Source organism: Indicator indicator, chromosome 20 (genome assembly GCF_027791375.1).
Source record: "Indicator indicator isolate 239-I01 chromosome 20, UM_Iind_1.1, whole genome shotgun sequence".
Lineage (NCBI taxonomy): Eukaryota > Metazoa > Chordata > Aves > Piciformes > Indicatoridae > Indicator > Indicator indicator.
In genome coordinates, this window is record NC_072029.1 from 14850862 (window position 1) to 14869076 (window position 18215).

An 18215-nucleotide genomic window follows, 5' to 3' on the forward strand; every position below is an offset into this window, starting at 1 on the left:
ACATTGTAGGCTCTTTCCCACTAACATCCAAATTACTTTTTCCAGGTTAGGTTGACACTCAGGACTTCACTGCCTTGCCCTGGATGCGGCTCTACCACCCTGCTCAGCCTCCCAGCACCACCTACTGACACCAGTCCCAAACCCAGCCTCACACAGTAGCACGCAGGGCCTTGGTGGGTGTTTGTCTGTCCTCCAAAATAACAAGAGATAGGACAAAAGAAAATGACCGCAAGTTGCTCTGGGGGAGAGTTAGGTTGGATGTTAAGAAAAAATTCTTCACCAAAAGGTTTGTTAAGCACTGGAACAGGCTGCAAACGACTGCACTCATTGTATTTGTTTCCTGAAATTGATTAGAAAAGAAAAAGTCACTTTCCAACCCAAGGCACATCTTTGCAATAAGAACCACAAGGGCTCTTGCTTTGAAATAAAAAGGGCTACGAGACACTTGCCTGTTTTAATCAATAATGCAGGGAATGTTTTGTCTCCAGGCTCATCCCTGCAAGAAGATGTTGTGTCAAGGTTTTGAACCTCGCTGGGACCCAAAAAACAAGAGAGATGTGCTGAGTCACCAAAGGACATCACCCTATGCTAGAAAAACCTTGGTGCAAGACGCTTGCAAAGGATTTAAGCAACCACGATGTAGGGGCAGAAACTGTTGGAAAGGATCCTGCCTTCTCCTGGGACAGCCTCTTCATCAGCAGCATTCACAGTGTGAGGACCCATTTCACCTCTCTGTGAGGGGATAATTATTTCTTGTCAGTTAGACTCAATCACTGAACTCTAAACAGCTGGTGGTAGAGAACCATTTAGCCTCATTTACCACCGTGATAGCCTTTTAGCTCTTCCACATTTCACACGGTCTTTGCCATTTCGCCCATAAACTCTTCTTTAAAAAAAAAAATCATAAAAATTTATGAGGGGAAAGAAAAAAAGGCATAAAATGGAGGCAGCTAAGAGAAAAGGTAATAAAATTTTCAAATGAAGATGAGGTTATGTACCCCCAGCTGTTTGAAGAGCAGTGATTGAGGGTCTCACTGATGAGGGATGATTACACCCCTCCTCCTCCTCATCTCCATTAAAGGCAGCATGCATCCTCCCTCTGGATACAGCTGATTAACAGTAATGCAGGGAAGACCTGTGAACAACCACATCTTCCCTCTTTTAATGCAATCCGTGGATTTTCCTGAATTTATTGAAAAAACAAGCCCTTTCCAATAAACTAGAACCTTCAAACAGACTGAAAGGTTTAAAGCAGTAGGAGCTGTAGGTATCACTTTGTAGAGAGGCAAGTTTGTGGCAGTCTTTAAGATGGAGAGTATAAGAAGAAATTATCTACTTGTTTAGTCAAATGGGGTTTGGCTTCCAGGACTGGCTTTGTCACACAAAACCCCAGACTAGGACACTTTCACAATGGAGGGCTTCTCAAACAGTACCCTGTGCTCTACCAAACACGTCCCAGTTACTCCCCTGGGACACAGGTCTTGCCTCCATCTCTTGCTTGCAGAAGCTCTAGTTTCAATGACAAAGCTAATAAAACCATAATAATAATTTTTTAAAGCACAAATGATAAGAGGAGACAAAGAACAGACAGATCTCAAGGCCACTGAGTATCTGCAGAGAACCTTAAATCCACCCCAGAGCAAATCATAGAATCATCAGGACTGGAAGGGACAACCCCTTTATTTTATGGAAGACCTATCCAGGCACAAAAGAGTAAGGATTCAGGTGACAAGTGTCCAGAGTGTTATTTGTAATTTGGTTTGCTTCCAAATTTCCTGACAGTGTTAGATTTCAGAGATGTTATAACAGACCATGCTAGTGAACTAGACTTTGCCTGCATGCTAAATATTTGATGCCTGCCACCACTGACATAAGTATTACCCAGAGAGCACCTGAACCAGGACCATTTTACTCTCTGCAGTGTTAAATAGATAATTAATATTTCAGAAAGTGCCCAAACTCCCTGTGATGCATCTTGGAACAAACAGATTGAAGACCCCAACACCCTCTACAACGAGGGCTGTGAGAGCAGCTAGGTAGGCATCCAACCCCCTGAATACCTTTTGCTGCTACCTAAACAAGTGGAACAGCTGCCTTTGACATATTTCTTTGAAGCTTTTAGCTATTTCCCCATCCCTCAAGCCCTGCAGCAGGGGAGATCTGTGTTAACTGAGGCTGTGGAAGGCATGCACCTGACTCACGCACAGATGCAGGAAGGAAAAAGGTGTTCAGTATCCTTCTCCCTCTTGCAGCCTTGCTGCAAGTAAAGACTGTGTGATGCTGCCCAGGAATATCCAAGTTTTGGAAGTCACAACCTTATTGGTTTGTGACCCAAGAAAATCAGATTGGAAAAAGCCAGTGGGCTATTTTGTCCATCCTCCTGCTGTTGTCTTAAAATCCTTCTTGTGGAAGTCAAAACCTCTCATCAGTAATTTAATGAAAAGTGGTTGGTAATTAGCTAATAATCAGTGGAATACAGGACTAGAATCAGGAGGAATGGAAACACTCAGCTCCCAAGTTCTCCCCAAAGCATCCCCAGTGATGAGTGCATCTCCACAGAAGTTATCCCAAGTAGGCATCTTTAATTTTTCACCAGTTGAAGGTACACCTTCCCCTGGGATCTTTTCAAAACAACATGGATGAGTGAAAATATTTAATGCACATTCAGCAGTTACCAGAATTGACATTTGAAACCAAGGAGCAGTGGCACTGTGTGACCAGTCAATTCTCACTGAACCCATCTAAGCATGTTTACTGTAGCTTAAGCCCTGGTCTTTGAAAGGCTGAACATGTAGAGCAAAAGCAAAGAAAAATCTTTTGATAGTTGAACCATTCAAAAAAAGCTCCTAAAATAAATATTTGGTGTATGTGTGCTTCTACACAGGCCAGTATGGGGGTGGTTGAGAGTGCTGCTGTTCTGCAGTCCAGCTTTAAGTCTTCTTACTACACATACACATGCTAATAGTTCAGTTCTGGAAGTGTTTGACCCATCCATCCTAAAAAGGCAGTTTGTTGTTTGTTTTTTTTTTTTTTTTTCATAGTTCACCACATTTGTAGATCAGCCATCTGCAATTAATTCACTGCTCTCTCTTATTCCAGTCACGCTTACAACAAAAATCCTTATTTATTAACAGCAGAGTGCATACTCTTGCACTTTGTGAGATTAAATTTAATCTCACCTCTATTATTCTAATTCTCTAGCTCATCCAATTCCTCTAAGATACTCTGATCCTCCTCATCTGAGCCCTCCCTCATGTGTTTCCCAACACGCTTGGTGAGCACACTCCAGTTCTTCCTGCCCAAATCATTACAAATTAATTAAGGTCAATCAAGACCAATTTTTAATGCACTTCACTAGGCATCTCAAAATTTGATTTTAAAGGCTTATTTGTACCTCTTTTGGTCACTCCTTTTCCATCTCTTCAGTAACTAATTTTTAGCTCTACTGATGCCCTCTATTACTCTGCAGCTGTCAGCCTTCTAACTCTCAAAGCACTTCCTTGCATGAATCCTTAAGTCTTAAAAAATTAGAAGTTCACCAGCAGGACATTTTAACTTCTGAAGACTATGTAGACTCCTGTGTCTGACGCTAACCAGACAGAATTTGTTCTTTCCCTGTGTTGTGTGATGGTTAACCCAGTCAGTCTATTGCAGGAGTGGACATCAACTTCACTAAAACACACATTTGTGCCCCAGGAATGCAGACTGGCAGGGAGAGGGAAAGAAGGTACAGACAAGTAAGGAGGTATAACTCATCAGGTTTGGATTTTGAAGGTGAAGTTTAATTTTGCTTGGAGTTTTCTGTGGTAGAGGAGATGTGATCCACAGTGGGATGGATATTTACAGTGTGCTCCTATTAATTTGAAACAAAACTACAAGTTGAAAACTAAGCTGGATCTCTGCAAGTGAAGATGGTTACTCTTACCATAGCTTACTATATAACTCATGGCATCAGAGGCATTATTTTCACACCTACGAGCTTTCTAAGGTCACTGTGTTGCTGTTCCTCTATTGGGGTACAAGCAGGAACAACCAACTTGGAGTACCATTAATCTGTCCCCAGGTAATGATGGTTCTCTTGAGATCTACCCCCAGTAAGTATGTGACATGCTAGTAATGATTCACTGGAAAGTTCATGCTGGATCTCAGAGGTAGCCACTTCCAGTGACAGCAGGGTGATAGGTTTTTTGTTTTTTTTACACTTAAGTTTGTGAATGATTTTAGCAAATCATTAGAAAACCCTATGAAGTGCCAGGTGGCTGATTCTAAGCTCCATTTTTGATAACATAACAGCAGAATTAGCCTCCACTGATGTTATTATTGTGTGCAGAACATAATGATGGCCACCACACTGAGCTTGCTGAGAGGTCTTCTTCACATCAAAAATTAAGATATTTGAAAGTAGAGATCTTTTATCAGACATGTCAGTATGGCTGAAAAGAAGCAGGAAAGCTTTCCTCCTATACCTATGTTATGAGATCCTTCTTATCCTCCAGACCCTTTAAACCAGTTACTTAAACACAAGCTCCTTTCACCACCACCTATCCTCAGTCACTTGTTTTTTCCACCTGGGGCACCTTTGCACAGCTCTGACAGAACCCCACATGACATAAGAGGTAGAAGAATATGGACTTGTGAAGCTTTTACTGGCAAGTCTGAAGTTCGAGTCATAAATCAAGCATCAACACATGAAATATGATAAACAGCAAGTTTATTGACTCATCTTAGGTACAATAAATATATTTACATTTTGACATTTCAAGCATGAAATTACATGTAAAAAAACCACCTTGTACACAAGATCAGCTTTGTGTTTCCATGTTTACATTCGCTTGAATAGGTATGACAGAAAGATCTCTTAGGCAGGTTGAGGATTTGGTATAGTTCAGTATTACAGTCATGAAATTAGCAGTAAACACCTTGTGCAGATGATGCTGTAGAAAACATGAGGCAGACGAACCCCCACTGGAGTCAGTATGATACAGGCAGCTGTCGAATTTACATCCTGAACTGCCAATAAACAAACTCTGTAATCCAGAGCAGAGCAACACATTTGGAGTGATTCTCAAAACACCCAAATATCTCAAGTGTTTAAGACTTTACAGGTTAGGAAGGATCACATTCAGTAATAGTAATAGGAGGCAGAATTGTGTCGACAGTGTTCATATTTCTACGTGGCAATAAAAAAAAAAAAAGTGCTATTACTATCACTGAATTCAAGAACAGAACTCCTGGAAAAGTGAAAAGGATAAAAGAGTTGTTAATCCTGCTTCATATGGCTTGCCACAAATGCTAGAACATGCACACAAAATGTTTTAATTCTCCAACATGGGTAAAACTGCAAAGCAAAAACAGCATTTTAAGTGATGTCTCTCCAATGCTTTGGGATGGGCAGCATCTCCTAAGGTGTGGCACCTGTAAAAGTAACCTCAACTTTATGTACCACAGTCTGAAAAGAGAAGTACATTACAATATGCTTTCAGGGTGGGAGATCTAGGCTTCAGGCATCCTCAAAAGAGCTGCAAGAAGAGAAAGCAGAGGACAAGACTGAATGAAATGTACCTAGATAGGAAAAGATCTGGAGAAAGGAACAGGGAGTGAAGAGAGCAGGAAGGTAACAAGGATACAAATATCCTTGTGGGGATGGAAAACTGGGAGCAAATGAGATGGAAATGAGGTAAAGCATAGGGTAGACGCAAAGGGTACCACAGGAAAAAAAGGAAGTTGACTTATTTTAAGGGCACTCTGCATCAACAAAAACGTTATGAAATGGTAGGGAAAATCATGTGTGAATAAAAGAGTGGAAGTATCTTGCCTTTGCTGTATCTGCAAGTGAAAACGTGTATTAATTAGAAGTTAAATTGTTGAGAGATGTTTCACCACCTGCAAGAGAAACCCTGCAAAAAATTGATTTGGTTATTGTATAACTAAAACTGCAAAGTTCCAAAGTCAGCCTGAGAGACACTACAAAACAAGAGTAGCAATGCATATTAGAAAGCATTAGATGCACACAGAGAAAAATCCCAAAGCACTGAACAAACATAAGTGTTTTAAATTGTGATCTTCCAAGTGACTACACATAGCATTGCGACACAGCCATGTTTTAACTGTACAAAGGTTCTTTTACAACAAATATTCTTAATCTGCAATACTCTTTAGAATTATTTAAATGTTAAAAATTGCTTAATCCGAGTGTGCTGTTACATTCAATAAATGCAAGGTCACCTGTTGGAAAAGTGTCTGTATAAAGCCCACTTCCAGATAGTCAGAAAAATCAGTGCATCCAACCAAGAAATGAGAAAGCAACACAGACACCTAAAAGCCCCATTGAGGTTAACTTTCCCCTTGAGGTTTTCCTTAGTGCAATAAAGACTGTGCTTTCCACCAAAGTAAGCCCAGAAGTAGAAAACAGAGGTGGGGTTTTTCAATTAAAAAACCAAAACAAAACCCAAACCAAACCCAACCCTGCAAAAAGCAGCGCTACAAAGAACAAAATGATCCTTCCCAACCATATTATACCAGAAGTTGGTATACGTAGGGATCCAATATGAATCCATGTTTTTGAACACAAGACACTGTGTTCATGTGGATAGGTCATCTCCATGATTAAAAAATCAGGTTACAAAAAAACCCTTACAGAAAATCCTTAGGATCTGATACTAATTGAAGATAAAATACTTCCAAGTATTATGATTATGAATTAATTCGAGGTTAAGGTATGATTTAAGGTAACACTGAAACAAAAAGTACTATGTTACCCTAAATGACCTTTCTAATAGCTAACTGTGCAATCTGTTCAGTATTGGTTTCCTTCACATTCAAATTCTCATCCAACATGCTGCTAACTAAAACAAAAGTGCACACGCACACACACACAAATAATAATAAAAAAAAGTTTGTGTCTCTCTGAATAACAACAAAAAACAAACAAAAAAAAGCCTTTTTGGCAGTGAACAGATGAGCCCAGATTTCTAGGTTTGAGTATCACAACCCACATAAACACAGCACCACGCCAAGGACAAGAACAACACTGTACTATGCCAGAGAATAAATCTGGGGTAGCTCCCTGAGTTAAACAAAAAACAGGCCAAAAAACCCCCAAGAAATGAAAGGCCACCCTCTCCCACCCACCCCCTACCCACATGTGCATGGGCAATGCACCCATGCACACATGCAGACACGCAGTTACTGTGTGTAGCGACAGGAAGCACTTAGAGCAGCTTCTGGGGAACCTGCATGATTTCAGGCTAAACAGGTAAAAGATCCTATGTTCAAAATATATAAAAATTTCAGCACCAAGTGAAAGGTTTTTTCATATTGCAGGTAACTAGATAGATAATGTTAAGAAAAAAAAATGATGAAGACCCTCAAGGTTATTCTGAAACAACCTATAGTTTTATATATATATAAAAAAAAATTTTTCATCTATATCCTTGTAGTGGAAACCCAACAGCAAAGAGCTAAAATGCTCCCTCTGCCAGGCTAGAAGGACTTTTTTTACAGAAATTTGGAAATCTGAAGTAAATCTTCAGATTTAAACTGGGGAATAAACTAAGTATCTGAAAATACTTTACAGAAGGAGTGCCAGTATTTACCCTTCTTTTCCCAACTCATACAGGAGATATATGTGGGCCAAGAACCATAACCGTGTCTAAATTTGTTCCCTACCACTACTCAGAGATAAACATTTGCTATGAAGATGCTATGGATCTCTCCTCCTCCTCCTGCCTAGCACTAATGACACCGAGCTGTCCCAAGGCTGCACATGGTTCTATCATACAGAGTATATGTGCCACAGCAGTTGCTAACACTGTGATGAAACAATGTGTTACATGACCAACTTGAATTAGGTGTAAAACCGAAACACCCCAAACTTTTGAGAACAATATTACATGACAGATCTGATTTGTACTTGTACAACACAATGGAACAAACCTAGAAACCCCATGCCTTGATCTGAGTGCTCTGTATAGCTTCTCAAAAGTTAAAGGACAGATTTTTTTTTTTTTAATTAAAAAAAAAAAAAGTAGAACATTCTATTAAGAATACCACAGATCATATGGCCAATCCAATCTTTTAGTCAAGGCAAAGTGTGATTAGTTATAAAATGAATTCTCCAGGGCTGCAAGATGAAAACAAAATGATTGAAAAAACCCCCCAAAAGTTGGCTTCATATAATTACCTACTGGAGTTGCCTATTAAAATCATTATAAAATTATGCTAATAAAAACTGAACAAATAATACACAGATCAGGATATATGTATTGACTTACTAGCATCTTTATAAAAATTTGAAGATATACATAAAAACACATCAACATTTATGGAACTGTATCCATTAAACTCAGATAAGACAACACAAAAAAAAAAAAACCCTAACAAATAGCTAAAAGGTGGTTGACTGTAAGCACTTTGAGTAACATTTTAATTTTAAAAGATCAATATTTACATACTACATTAAATGCTTTTTTTTTTTTTTTTCAATTCTGCATCGTACTTTGAATGAATGATAAAGAAAGAACAAGATAATGGTTGCAACAGATCTTCCAAGAAAGTTAACTTAAGATGCTCAGATTTAACTACGTGCTAAAAGAGAACGTGGCAAGAACACGTCCATCTAACTTTACCTCTGCTTCCTTTGGGTTTTTTTTAGGAGGAGACAACAAATGGATCTAGAAGAGCTGCATCACCCAAACTGATCATTGCCGAGAGATCCACTTTTAAGTTACAATTTGAGAACAAACCAAACATTTTAACGAATGACTCACCTAACTGCTACTTTTGCTACTGAGTTAAGGTATTAGAGAGAGATGGTGACAACAGAGGGTGTGAGTATGCATGTATGCGTATAATAAAATGTATACAGACATACATCCATACATTTAGTGTGTTTACATGTGGTAAGACACCCAGGTACTACAATAAGCAGCTAAAATCACCACCAGCGCTCTGCCCACACCCTGTATATGCACAAGCAATCAGCTAATGCAACCACCCTTAAAGAGGATGCATCTAGTCATTAAAGTGCCATAGCTGACTTAGCCTCCTATGTTTAAACAGACCTGAGGTGATTTCGTATCTTCATTCCAAAGCAACCCATTTGTCTCTCTTTTTTTTTTTTTTTAAAGTAATAAAAATCCAACTGAATAAAAATTGTTAAAACTTAAGTTGGCTGAACCTCAGCCTCTTTGGGATGGATTCAAAACCCAAAGCAGGAGTGCTTATACAAACTACTTTGACTTTTGAATCAAACCCATATTCTTAGGCTCCAAGAAACCCTCTAACCCCAATAACTTTTGTTTCTGACAGGATAGCTGATCAGCTGCAGATGTTCCTGCTGCTGAACTCAGCTGCTGGCCTGTCTGGCGTTCGCATCTAACCCAGATTTCCAGACACGCACTATCATCGCTCCACTCCAGGATGCCTTCTCACCCTTCTCATTACAGAGAAGCTACTCCCTAACACTGGGATGAATAACAGTGTAGTGAATGGTTTTAAAGGTAAGTATTTATTTCTTAAAAGTTACATAACCTGAGGAGGCAGCATAGGGATCCTAGTGCTCACAGTGTGAGGAGTTAAACAGCATGGGGTAGATCACCTCCACGAGTCTTCAGTGTCGACTCCCACCAGGCACTTCCTACCTGTGGCTCATTCTGTCCTGGGCTTGGCTCTACCCTGAGGCACTAAGAGCACTTTCTGTATAGCACTTTTGCTTGACATTAAGTGTTATGCATAAAAGGGGAAACTACACAGCTCACTGTAAAACTCACTTCCATGCAAAAATTCTCATTTTACTGTGTCTCATTACTAAATGGGCTTAGAATATTCTTTCAGGCTTTTCCCCAGTACAGTATTTCCAAAGTACCACACTATTCTGTATTATTTCAGTTAATACAGAGCAATTTTACCTAGAAAACTTTGGACAGTATTTATTATTAAATAATTATTTTTAGTAACTTAACTGAAAATCTGGACCAGAACTGTAAGAAAGCCAATTAGGTCTTTGTGACTTGGTTAACATTAAATCTTTAAAAAAAGAAGAAAAAAAAAATCCCCTCCCCCCCAGATCTACAGCACTATGAACTCCCTTAGTTCATCCTTCCATGCTTGGAATGCCTATTTTGGACCCCATTTGGAGCTGTTTCATTACATACCAATAATGTTCTTTCTCAGTCACTACAAGGTTTCTCTAACTCCTCCCATTTAAATAGTAGGTGGAGTGCTTAAGAGTTTTCCTAAAATAAAGGATGAAGCAGAAGCTTATGGTCCAAAAACCAAGGCAACATTCATAAAAACTGGAATCCAATATAAAGATGGTATTTTAATAAGTTTATTCAGAAGTAACTGGGAAAAAAAAAAATCTTCCTTTGGCAACACCATCTAGATGGTTCTAACCAAAAGGAAATATTATGGATATTATTTTGAATGAAATATATGCTGCTCCTTAATATTTGCAGGTAATTTTTGGGAACTGCCACGTTCACCAGTAGATTCATAATGTCCTTACAGTCCTGTATGTATTGGGAACAACACATCAAGCCAAGTACTTTGAGTTACAGGTTTTTTATGGTTTAGCATTAGTTACAAAATAAATTTCAAAATAAAATAAGCTAATCAAAGCATAAGGCAATGGTGAGACACTAGCCCAAAAGAACTATTAGCAATGTGTCACTCTTCCTATGTCACATTTTTGAAGTGAGCCACCAAATATTTCTTTTTCCTTGTACCTGGCAATGTCATTTAAAACAACCTAGTTACAACTCAAGAGTTCACTACCCCACGGTGCTACTGAAGAGCAAAGGCCCTTACTTTTAAAAGCCAAGGGAAAATACAGTAATGTTCTTCCTACACACTGTTTTATGGAATAAGTGGAGTTGGAAGGAGAAGATGGAATCTTGTCTTGGAATAGAAAAATGCAAAGACAGACTTATTTACAAAGATTGAAACTACAAATTTCCAGTGTCACCTCCAAAGCTTCTCAGCGTACTGCTATTCAGTAGAAGTAGACCACACTGAAATCTATGCAAGAATTCCTTCTGTCCTCTCAGATATACAAAATAACTAATGGGTTTTGTTTAGAAAAGTGAGTTTTCAGTCAAATACCTTGCACTGAAGATAAGAGCAACCATTATCAAATATTCTTTGCTATGAAGAGTTTTTAAATCTTTCGATGTAAACGTTCTTTGTCAAGTCACTGTGGTCGCACAGTAGGATCTTGAAGAACAGTGTCTACATGCACTGAAAGCATTTGGAAAGAAAATAAATCTGTAGTTCCATGTGGTTACAACAGAATGTGAATAAACCAAACAGAAATTCCACCTCTGCAGATCCTCTCAAGTTCAGCTCTTCTGGAGGACATCTTGTTGTTTTCCGTAGTTCAACACAGCAACTCAAGCCTAAGATGAAAGGTTTCATAATCCAATGGTTTTGCCACTGTGCCTCACGTAGCTCCTCAGTACACTCCTGTCAGCATCAGGGTTTCTCTCAGAAGACTTCACTCAACTATCAGTGCCACGTTTATGTGGGACAGATCTATCATGTGCCTGTTAAAAGTCAAAAGAAATTTAAACCTTCTGCTCAAACTGATTCTAGGGCTTGAGAACAGACAAGGAGGTTCTATGATGGCCACTAATATAGAGATGCTCAACTGGATTAAGAGAAGCATTGCATAGAGGAGACTGATTTAATCTTTTGACGGGAGGGAAGGAACTGAGGCCGCAGCAGAGCTTAATTATTTACCTGTGGAATTTCTGTTGAAATGCTAAAGCATGGGCTGGCTCCTTAAATTTTGCTATGGCTTTCCGTTGTTGAGGAAGCATCTGTAAACTCTGCAGAGACAAAAAGCCAAAACGTAGTTTTAAAGTTCCACTTAAAAACCTTACATCTTGCATCAAATCAATTGAAATTTTGCAGTATTTCTTTTCTCAGAAACCTCTTTATTTTTTCTAATTGGTGTCCTGGGAATGGAGAGACTTCTGAGACTGCAGTCAGGGACCCAGTTGAATGTGTTAGAGCTGATGCATTAAGCAGCTGTACCAGCTGGAAAACCCAGATCACCACTCATTGAGTCAAGGTGACAAGCCCTTCAGTGCAGTCCGTACAGATGGCCCAATCCCTGCAGCCAAAATTCTGCTAAGTCAATAAGAAACATTCAGTTGGGCAGAGCTCAGATTCACACACAACCACTTGGAGTCACTGCAAACCAAAGAGCCTTGAGAGAAGCAGCAGGATATCCACAAGTAGGAAGCAAGAGAGTGCTTGCAGAAAGCAAACATCTTTGACACCAAAACTCTGAGGTTACACAGAAAGAAGTTAAAAGGGAGATAGCAGAACACCAGGAGATGGAAACTCAGCAGGTAGGAGTGAGATAAACATTTCCTCCTTTACTTAATTTCTTTCACAAAATAACTGGTCTACCTGTTAGACCACACACTCAGTTCACTGGCAAGTTTGGGATTAGGAGTGACAGTCCATATGAAGCCGCTAAGAAAAGGTCTATGCAAAAAAACTTGTAAGCTTTCCTAACCAACCTCATCTCCACTGTATGACACAACCTGCTCTGCAACACGTCACATGGCAGCATGGCAGACACTTTCTAAAAAGAAAGATTGGATTCTATTTATTCTTCCTTCCCAACAACACATGCAGACAACATTTTTATTACCCTCACAGTCTCCTGACACCTGAAGCATCTTTCCTGGGAGTGACACTTTTCCTACCAAAAGGCATAGAGGCCTGGACAGAAAGTATTTATTACATCCTCAGCTGCTGCAACTGATCTCTTCCATCCTTCCTGCTTTTCTGCCACCTTTGACTTCCTACTATCTGCTTTTAAAAGTGCTCAGCTTTCCATCTCCATATGCAAGATGAGATGAGAAGAAAGGACCTTCTTGTGTCATTGAGATAGGCATCTGTGGCTCACGTACTGCTCTATAGCAGGGCCGAACATGGTGGGGCTGCTCCTCTCTTTCCTCATCCTCAAGGACAGAGCAGGCCTGAGCATGTCTCCTTGCACAGCTTCTGCAACAAGCTGAAAACATTTTCACAGGTAGGAAGACTACACAGGTCACCACGGCAGCCCTGCATGCCCTGAGTGCCATGTCACAGGGAGAACAGCCTTGCTGATCCGCAGGAGCACTCATCCACACGTGCTTGTCATTTCTACTGAAACGCCTTTAAACTAAAACTAAATTCAGTAACTGTGCACAGTGTCAGCGCGGAGAGCTGCCTTTACCCTAACTGACCACCAGGTAGCACTGTCGCTCCAAGAAAGCAGAGAGAAGCACATCAACACCGCAAATGTTTTTGCCTTCTGGGACCAGAGATGAAATAACTGTTATCAGAGCAAAACTACTGGTTGTAAAGCTACTCAAAATACGTTTGCAACATTCTCATCAGCTCTTGAGATGCAACAGTGGAGTTTTTCCAAGGATGTATTTTTCCCTTTTTTTTTTTTTTAAACATCAGACTTCCCATCTTAAATCTCCACAAAGCAATACTGAGATTTTTGCACTGATGTTTTGTGTTTGCAATCATTAGATGTACGAAAATATGAGTAAAGATGATGGGACACTTCCCCAGAGCGATCACTCAGTAATCAAATTATCTGAAGGTACAGCAAGTGACCCCCTCTACCTGCCACCATCCTAAAAAATAATTTTAAAAAATCTGAAAGGGGCAATAATTAGCTAAAGACAAGCCTCTTTAGACAGGATAAACACTAAACCTGGATGGAAGAGCACCTAAAACTACACTGGGCTTTTTGTGACCTTTGCAACTTTTTAGCAATCTTTAGCAAATGTTTTTGGATGGATGTGTACGGTGTGTCACTGCTCCATCAGTCCCCAGGAAGGTCTATTTTGGTGGTGTGCTCAGAAATCTTCTGTACTTTCCAACACTTTGGAATGTGTAATTTTAATTAAACAATGTAATTGTTTTCTATTCAGTACTCAGATTTTACTACAGATACATTATTTGTGTCTGAATTCTTATCCAATCCAGAAGGAGTCAGACAGCAGACCGTATGTGGAAACTTTTCCTGCTAATTTAATCATGTTTGAGTTGAAAAATGAAGGTATAACTAAGGGGCTGCTCCTAGTGCCCCACAGATTTTTCCTCAAGATACTGAACAGAGGATTTTGATGGTGTTTTTTTTCCACTATAACAGGGGAGTTTTAACAAAGCAAGGATGAGAATTAAAGTCTTCAGTGATTAGGCAATAGAGGCTATTTAAAAGCTCAAGTAAGGGAAAAGGTGATTTTTCTCCATTTCTAGGGTATGGAAGGGAAAAATGCAGGTTTTCCAACTTCAGTTGTAAAAGTCTCCATATTCTCTTACGTGTGCCCAGCTTGGGTTATAGTTGGGCTCAATGTTAAAGGTCTTTTCCAACCTGAATGATTCTATGATACAGGAGCATCACCCCAGTGCAAGCTGATGGCAAAGCCAGGAGCATTGAACATCACAAATTGAGGGAAGCTTTCAACTTCCCTTCCTGGAGTTTGTGCAAGGTACTTGTACCTTGATAACAACAGTGACATGAAAAAGTTAAAAATAAAAATCCAACCCTTTCATACTCAGAAAAGCAAAGCAGTATCTTCCTCCCCATTCACTCCACTGACACATTACAGACTTTTTCCAGATGTTAGAATGTTTTTTCCATATGTTAAATATGTTAAAATTTTCTGTTATGCCAGAGAAGATCCTCTTCCTGAGAAAAAACATGCAGGATGATAACATTGCAACAAAACTAAGAGCCAAACTATGTATCTGAAAATAGGAGCTGGTGTGGGATCAATTGCTGCACAGATGCACCAGTACAGAAGGTGCAGATTAAGAGGAGGTCCTGTACCAGGTATGACCAGTGGCCACAACCTATTCCTGTCCTCAAAGAGCAGAGAGGTCACTGGGAAGTATTTCACCCTCTTCTCTCAAAGCTGTGTGTCAGTGCAGTCATTCCTATGTTCATGTCTTTTCTGTAGCAACACAATCTTAGAAGATGAGAGCTCTGCACTACCTGAGATCTCTTTGCTTTGGTCATGGCCATGACCTCTCCTTGTCTCTCACACATACTATCTTCATGCATGAAACTCCCACAGCCATGGCAAGAAGCCCTTCCATTCACTGCTTGCCTCCCTTGTGCACTCCTCACTATAAGGCGCTTAAATGAAATGCATTTTAAAGGAAGAATGAGGAAATAACCTCATGATAGTAACCTGAGTATGCCTTTGTTATCAGAGGCTCCTGACCACTTTGAGTTGCTGGGGAGTTTGTACAACACTGCACAAACATCAAGAAGAACATTAATTTAAAGCCACAAGAAAATCAACTCATACACTTCAGGATATTGAATTCTTGGAGAATCTAGCACCATCTATAAAAGTGATTGCTGTGAAAAGGGACACACAGATTTTCAAACATTTCATTTTCAGTTCTTGTCTTACAAGGCACTTAAAAACAGAGAAAAAAAAAATCAAGGAAAATTTTTTACCTGTGTGTTTCACTATTCATTGACTGATATTTTCAAATGTACTAACAACATATCAGAGAGGGCCTCCTAAGCCCTTCTGTGCTTTGAAAGCCTCCTGTTTTCCTACAGTCAGTTTAACTGATAGATCAGTTCCAGAGGGCAGTTTACAAAGAGCAGCTTCACAGTAGATACACTTGTGTGTGTGTCATAACATTGCTCACAGGCCCTTCCTAAAAAGAAGCTTGTAAAAAAAATAAAGGATAGAAAAAACCCTTCAAAGGAGACTGTAATTCCTTTGAAAAAAATAGATGGTGTTACACAGTACAAGGTCTCAACTGGGTAGTGTCCATTAAGTGCGCTTACCTCAGTACTGCAATGGCAGCAAAAGGTAAATGTCAAAAGAAAGGGTGGGTACAAGCCAACAATAAAAACAAGGACAGAAACCAAAAATACACTTGCTTTGCTATGATCATTTGGCTTCAACAGCCTCACAGAATAGGTAGGCTTGTATTGTCTAGGAAAATAACAGAGGTAGCACAGAGCTCCAAAATGAAGGAGACTCCTTTGCAGCAGGAATGTGACAGTTAGCAAAATCCTCCCGTGCCTCCGATGCCACAATATCATCACATGCTTGTCTTTGCTACCAGGTGTAGGGGTGGGTGGGAGGGGGTGCCTTCAGACATAAATTACCAATAAACACACATTGTATTTAGTGTCAGGGAATTAATTGAGCTTTCTGGAATGAAAGCCTTTTGGCACAAAAATGATAAACCGAGGTTGACCTACCTGAATGGGTCCCACTGACATCAGCAGGTTTTTCAGTTGGACATCAGTAGTTGATGAAGAAAGCCCTTCAACTGACACAATACAGGGCTGAGGTTTGCACTCCACCACTCGCAGGTTCTGTTTATTTGGCATCAAGCGTCCTCGGCCCATCTGGCCTGCTACTCCTCTGCCTCTGCCGTGCATAATGACCTGCCAACAACAAAAGTAACAGTATTTTGATTTACTTACCTAGTGCTTCTGCTCCCTGCATTTGACAGACAGCATGGAAGTTGGTGATTCAGTTAAAGACTTGATTAAAGTACACCTTGATTTAAAACAGCTTGTTGCTGTTTGCTGATTTTAAAGGCCAATTATTAACATATTCATCCACTGCTTATACAAACCTCTCTTAGAAGTATAGTAAGTTATATATTGTTATATGTGTTGCACTGAGGCTACAAGCCTCAGCTTTAGCACAGATGGACTAAGCAGTGGAGTGTCTCAGACGAAAATATATAACCTGGTTTTCAACACTGATCACATTAGTAGAACGTCTTCAGCTCCCGTATTTTGAGCCTGGCCAAAAAAAGTCAACCAGTGATCCCTCTCCTTTTTCTCTTTTTAACCCACAAGACCAGCAAACTGCTTCAAGCACCTCCAAGTCTCTATGGCTACCAATTCTTGGTGTATTACCAGGATAGAATATTCACATACGCTAAATTACTTTAAACCAACGTTTTTCAGAACTCCTTTCCTGCAAATCTGGTTGGATTCAGCACCACACTATCCCCCAGAGCATGAAATATGTGGATTTAGTTCTTGTAAATTAAAGGTTGAGCAGTTGGAGAGAGGAAAAATAACAACAAAAAAAATAGAATAACAAATGTTAAACTTAACATTAACAGTCAACACAATTTCTCCACATGTACTTGGAAAGCCTGAGGGCAATGACTTTTCCCACCCCATGCGACCAGCAGGGAAACTTTATCTTTACATCAAGCAGGATAATTAAGGCCAGCAGTTCAAACCCAAAACCAAGAAAAGAACTTTAAAGCCAAAACATAGCTATTTTGAGGGAGCATGCCACTTTGCAAATGCAAAGATGGCACACATCAATGCCACCCAAATCCTGTCCCTGCCTCCTCCCAGTGCATAATCAGAGCAAAAATCAAGTTACGAGATCACCGACTGCATTTTGAGCGATACCAGCTTTGAGGATCGACCAAAGAGCATCCTGAAACAGTTGCTGTATGCTCCTACATATGCAAGAAACAGCCAGAATGAAAGCTCGAACATGCCTTCAGAAGAAAGTCTTGGTTTTACACACAGAAAGAACATTGGATACCTTCTCCTAGAGTAGCTACCTCAGGACGCACGCATTTTCCCCAGGGAGCACTGTGCTGGCCAGAAAGTCAGCAGATGAAACAACCTGCAGGCATCTCCAGTCTGTGCTGCTACAAAAATGTCTCTCTAGATTAAAAGCTTTATATGCAATTATGCATCTCCTGGGTCATGCAGCCCTGTGCTAGCAATTGACAAACAGAATGCTAGTTATTAATAGAGCAACACAGCTAGACAGTAAAACTTCTAGCAGCAATATGCATCTAAAAAATCACCTTTTTAGGTTGATGGATTCCCTGGATGTTTTTGACTCCTTGAGGAGCTGGTGAATGGGTCTGTGCCTGCTGTTGGTGCTGCTGCTGTTGCATTCCCTTTGTCAATGTGACCTTCCGCACTGGCTGCTGTTTCGGCTCCGGGGGTTGTTGAGACCGCTGGGGCTGGCTCTCTGGGTGAAAAAAGCCAGCATCCTCTCCCCCCTGCTGAAATCAACAACACAACAGGCAGCTCAGTGTCCAGGCACTGCAAACCCTCACCCTGAGCAGTCTCCTGCCACATCCAGCTCGCTCAGCAGACAGCGAACACCCAGTGGTTTGCCTGCTAAAGCAAACCAGCAGCCACAGCAAGCGTGTGCAAGGGGTCAGCC

At 40.2% G+C, this 18215-nt stretch overlaps 1 protein-coding gene across 2 annotated transcripts in view; it reads right to left on the bottom strand.

The window, feature by feature from the left end:
• Window positions 1-10053: 10053 nt before the first annotated feature.
• Window positions 10054-18215, bottom strand: part of RBM33 (RNA binding motif protein 33) — an 81705-nt gene continuing 73543 nt past the window's right edge. For both annotated transcript variants that reach the window (XM_054390250.1, XM_054390251.1), the window contains 4 exons: window positions 17848-18048; window positions 16253-16441; window positions 11740-11828; window positions 10054-11543 (listed from right to left, as the gene is read on the bottom strand). In XM_054390250.1, coding sequence (XP_054246225.1) covers window positions 11495-11543; window positions 11740-11828; window positions 16253-16441; window positions 17848-18048 — 528 coding nt within the window. In that variant the 3' untranslated portion in view covers window positions 10054-11494. The remainder of the gene's footprint in view (window positions 11544-11739; window positions 11829-16252; window positions 16442-17847; window positions 18049-18215) is intronic.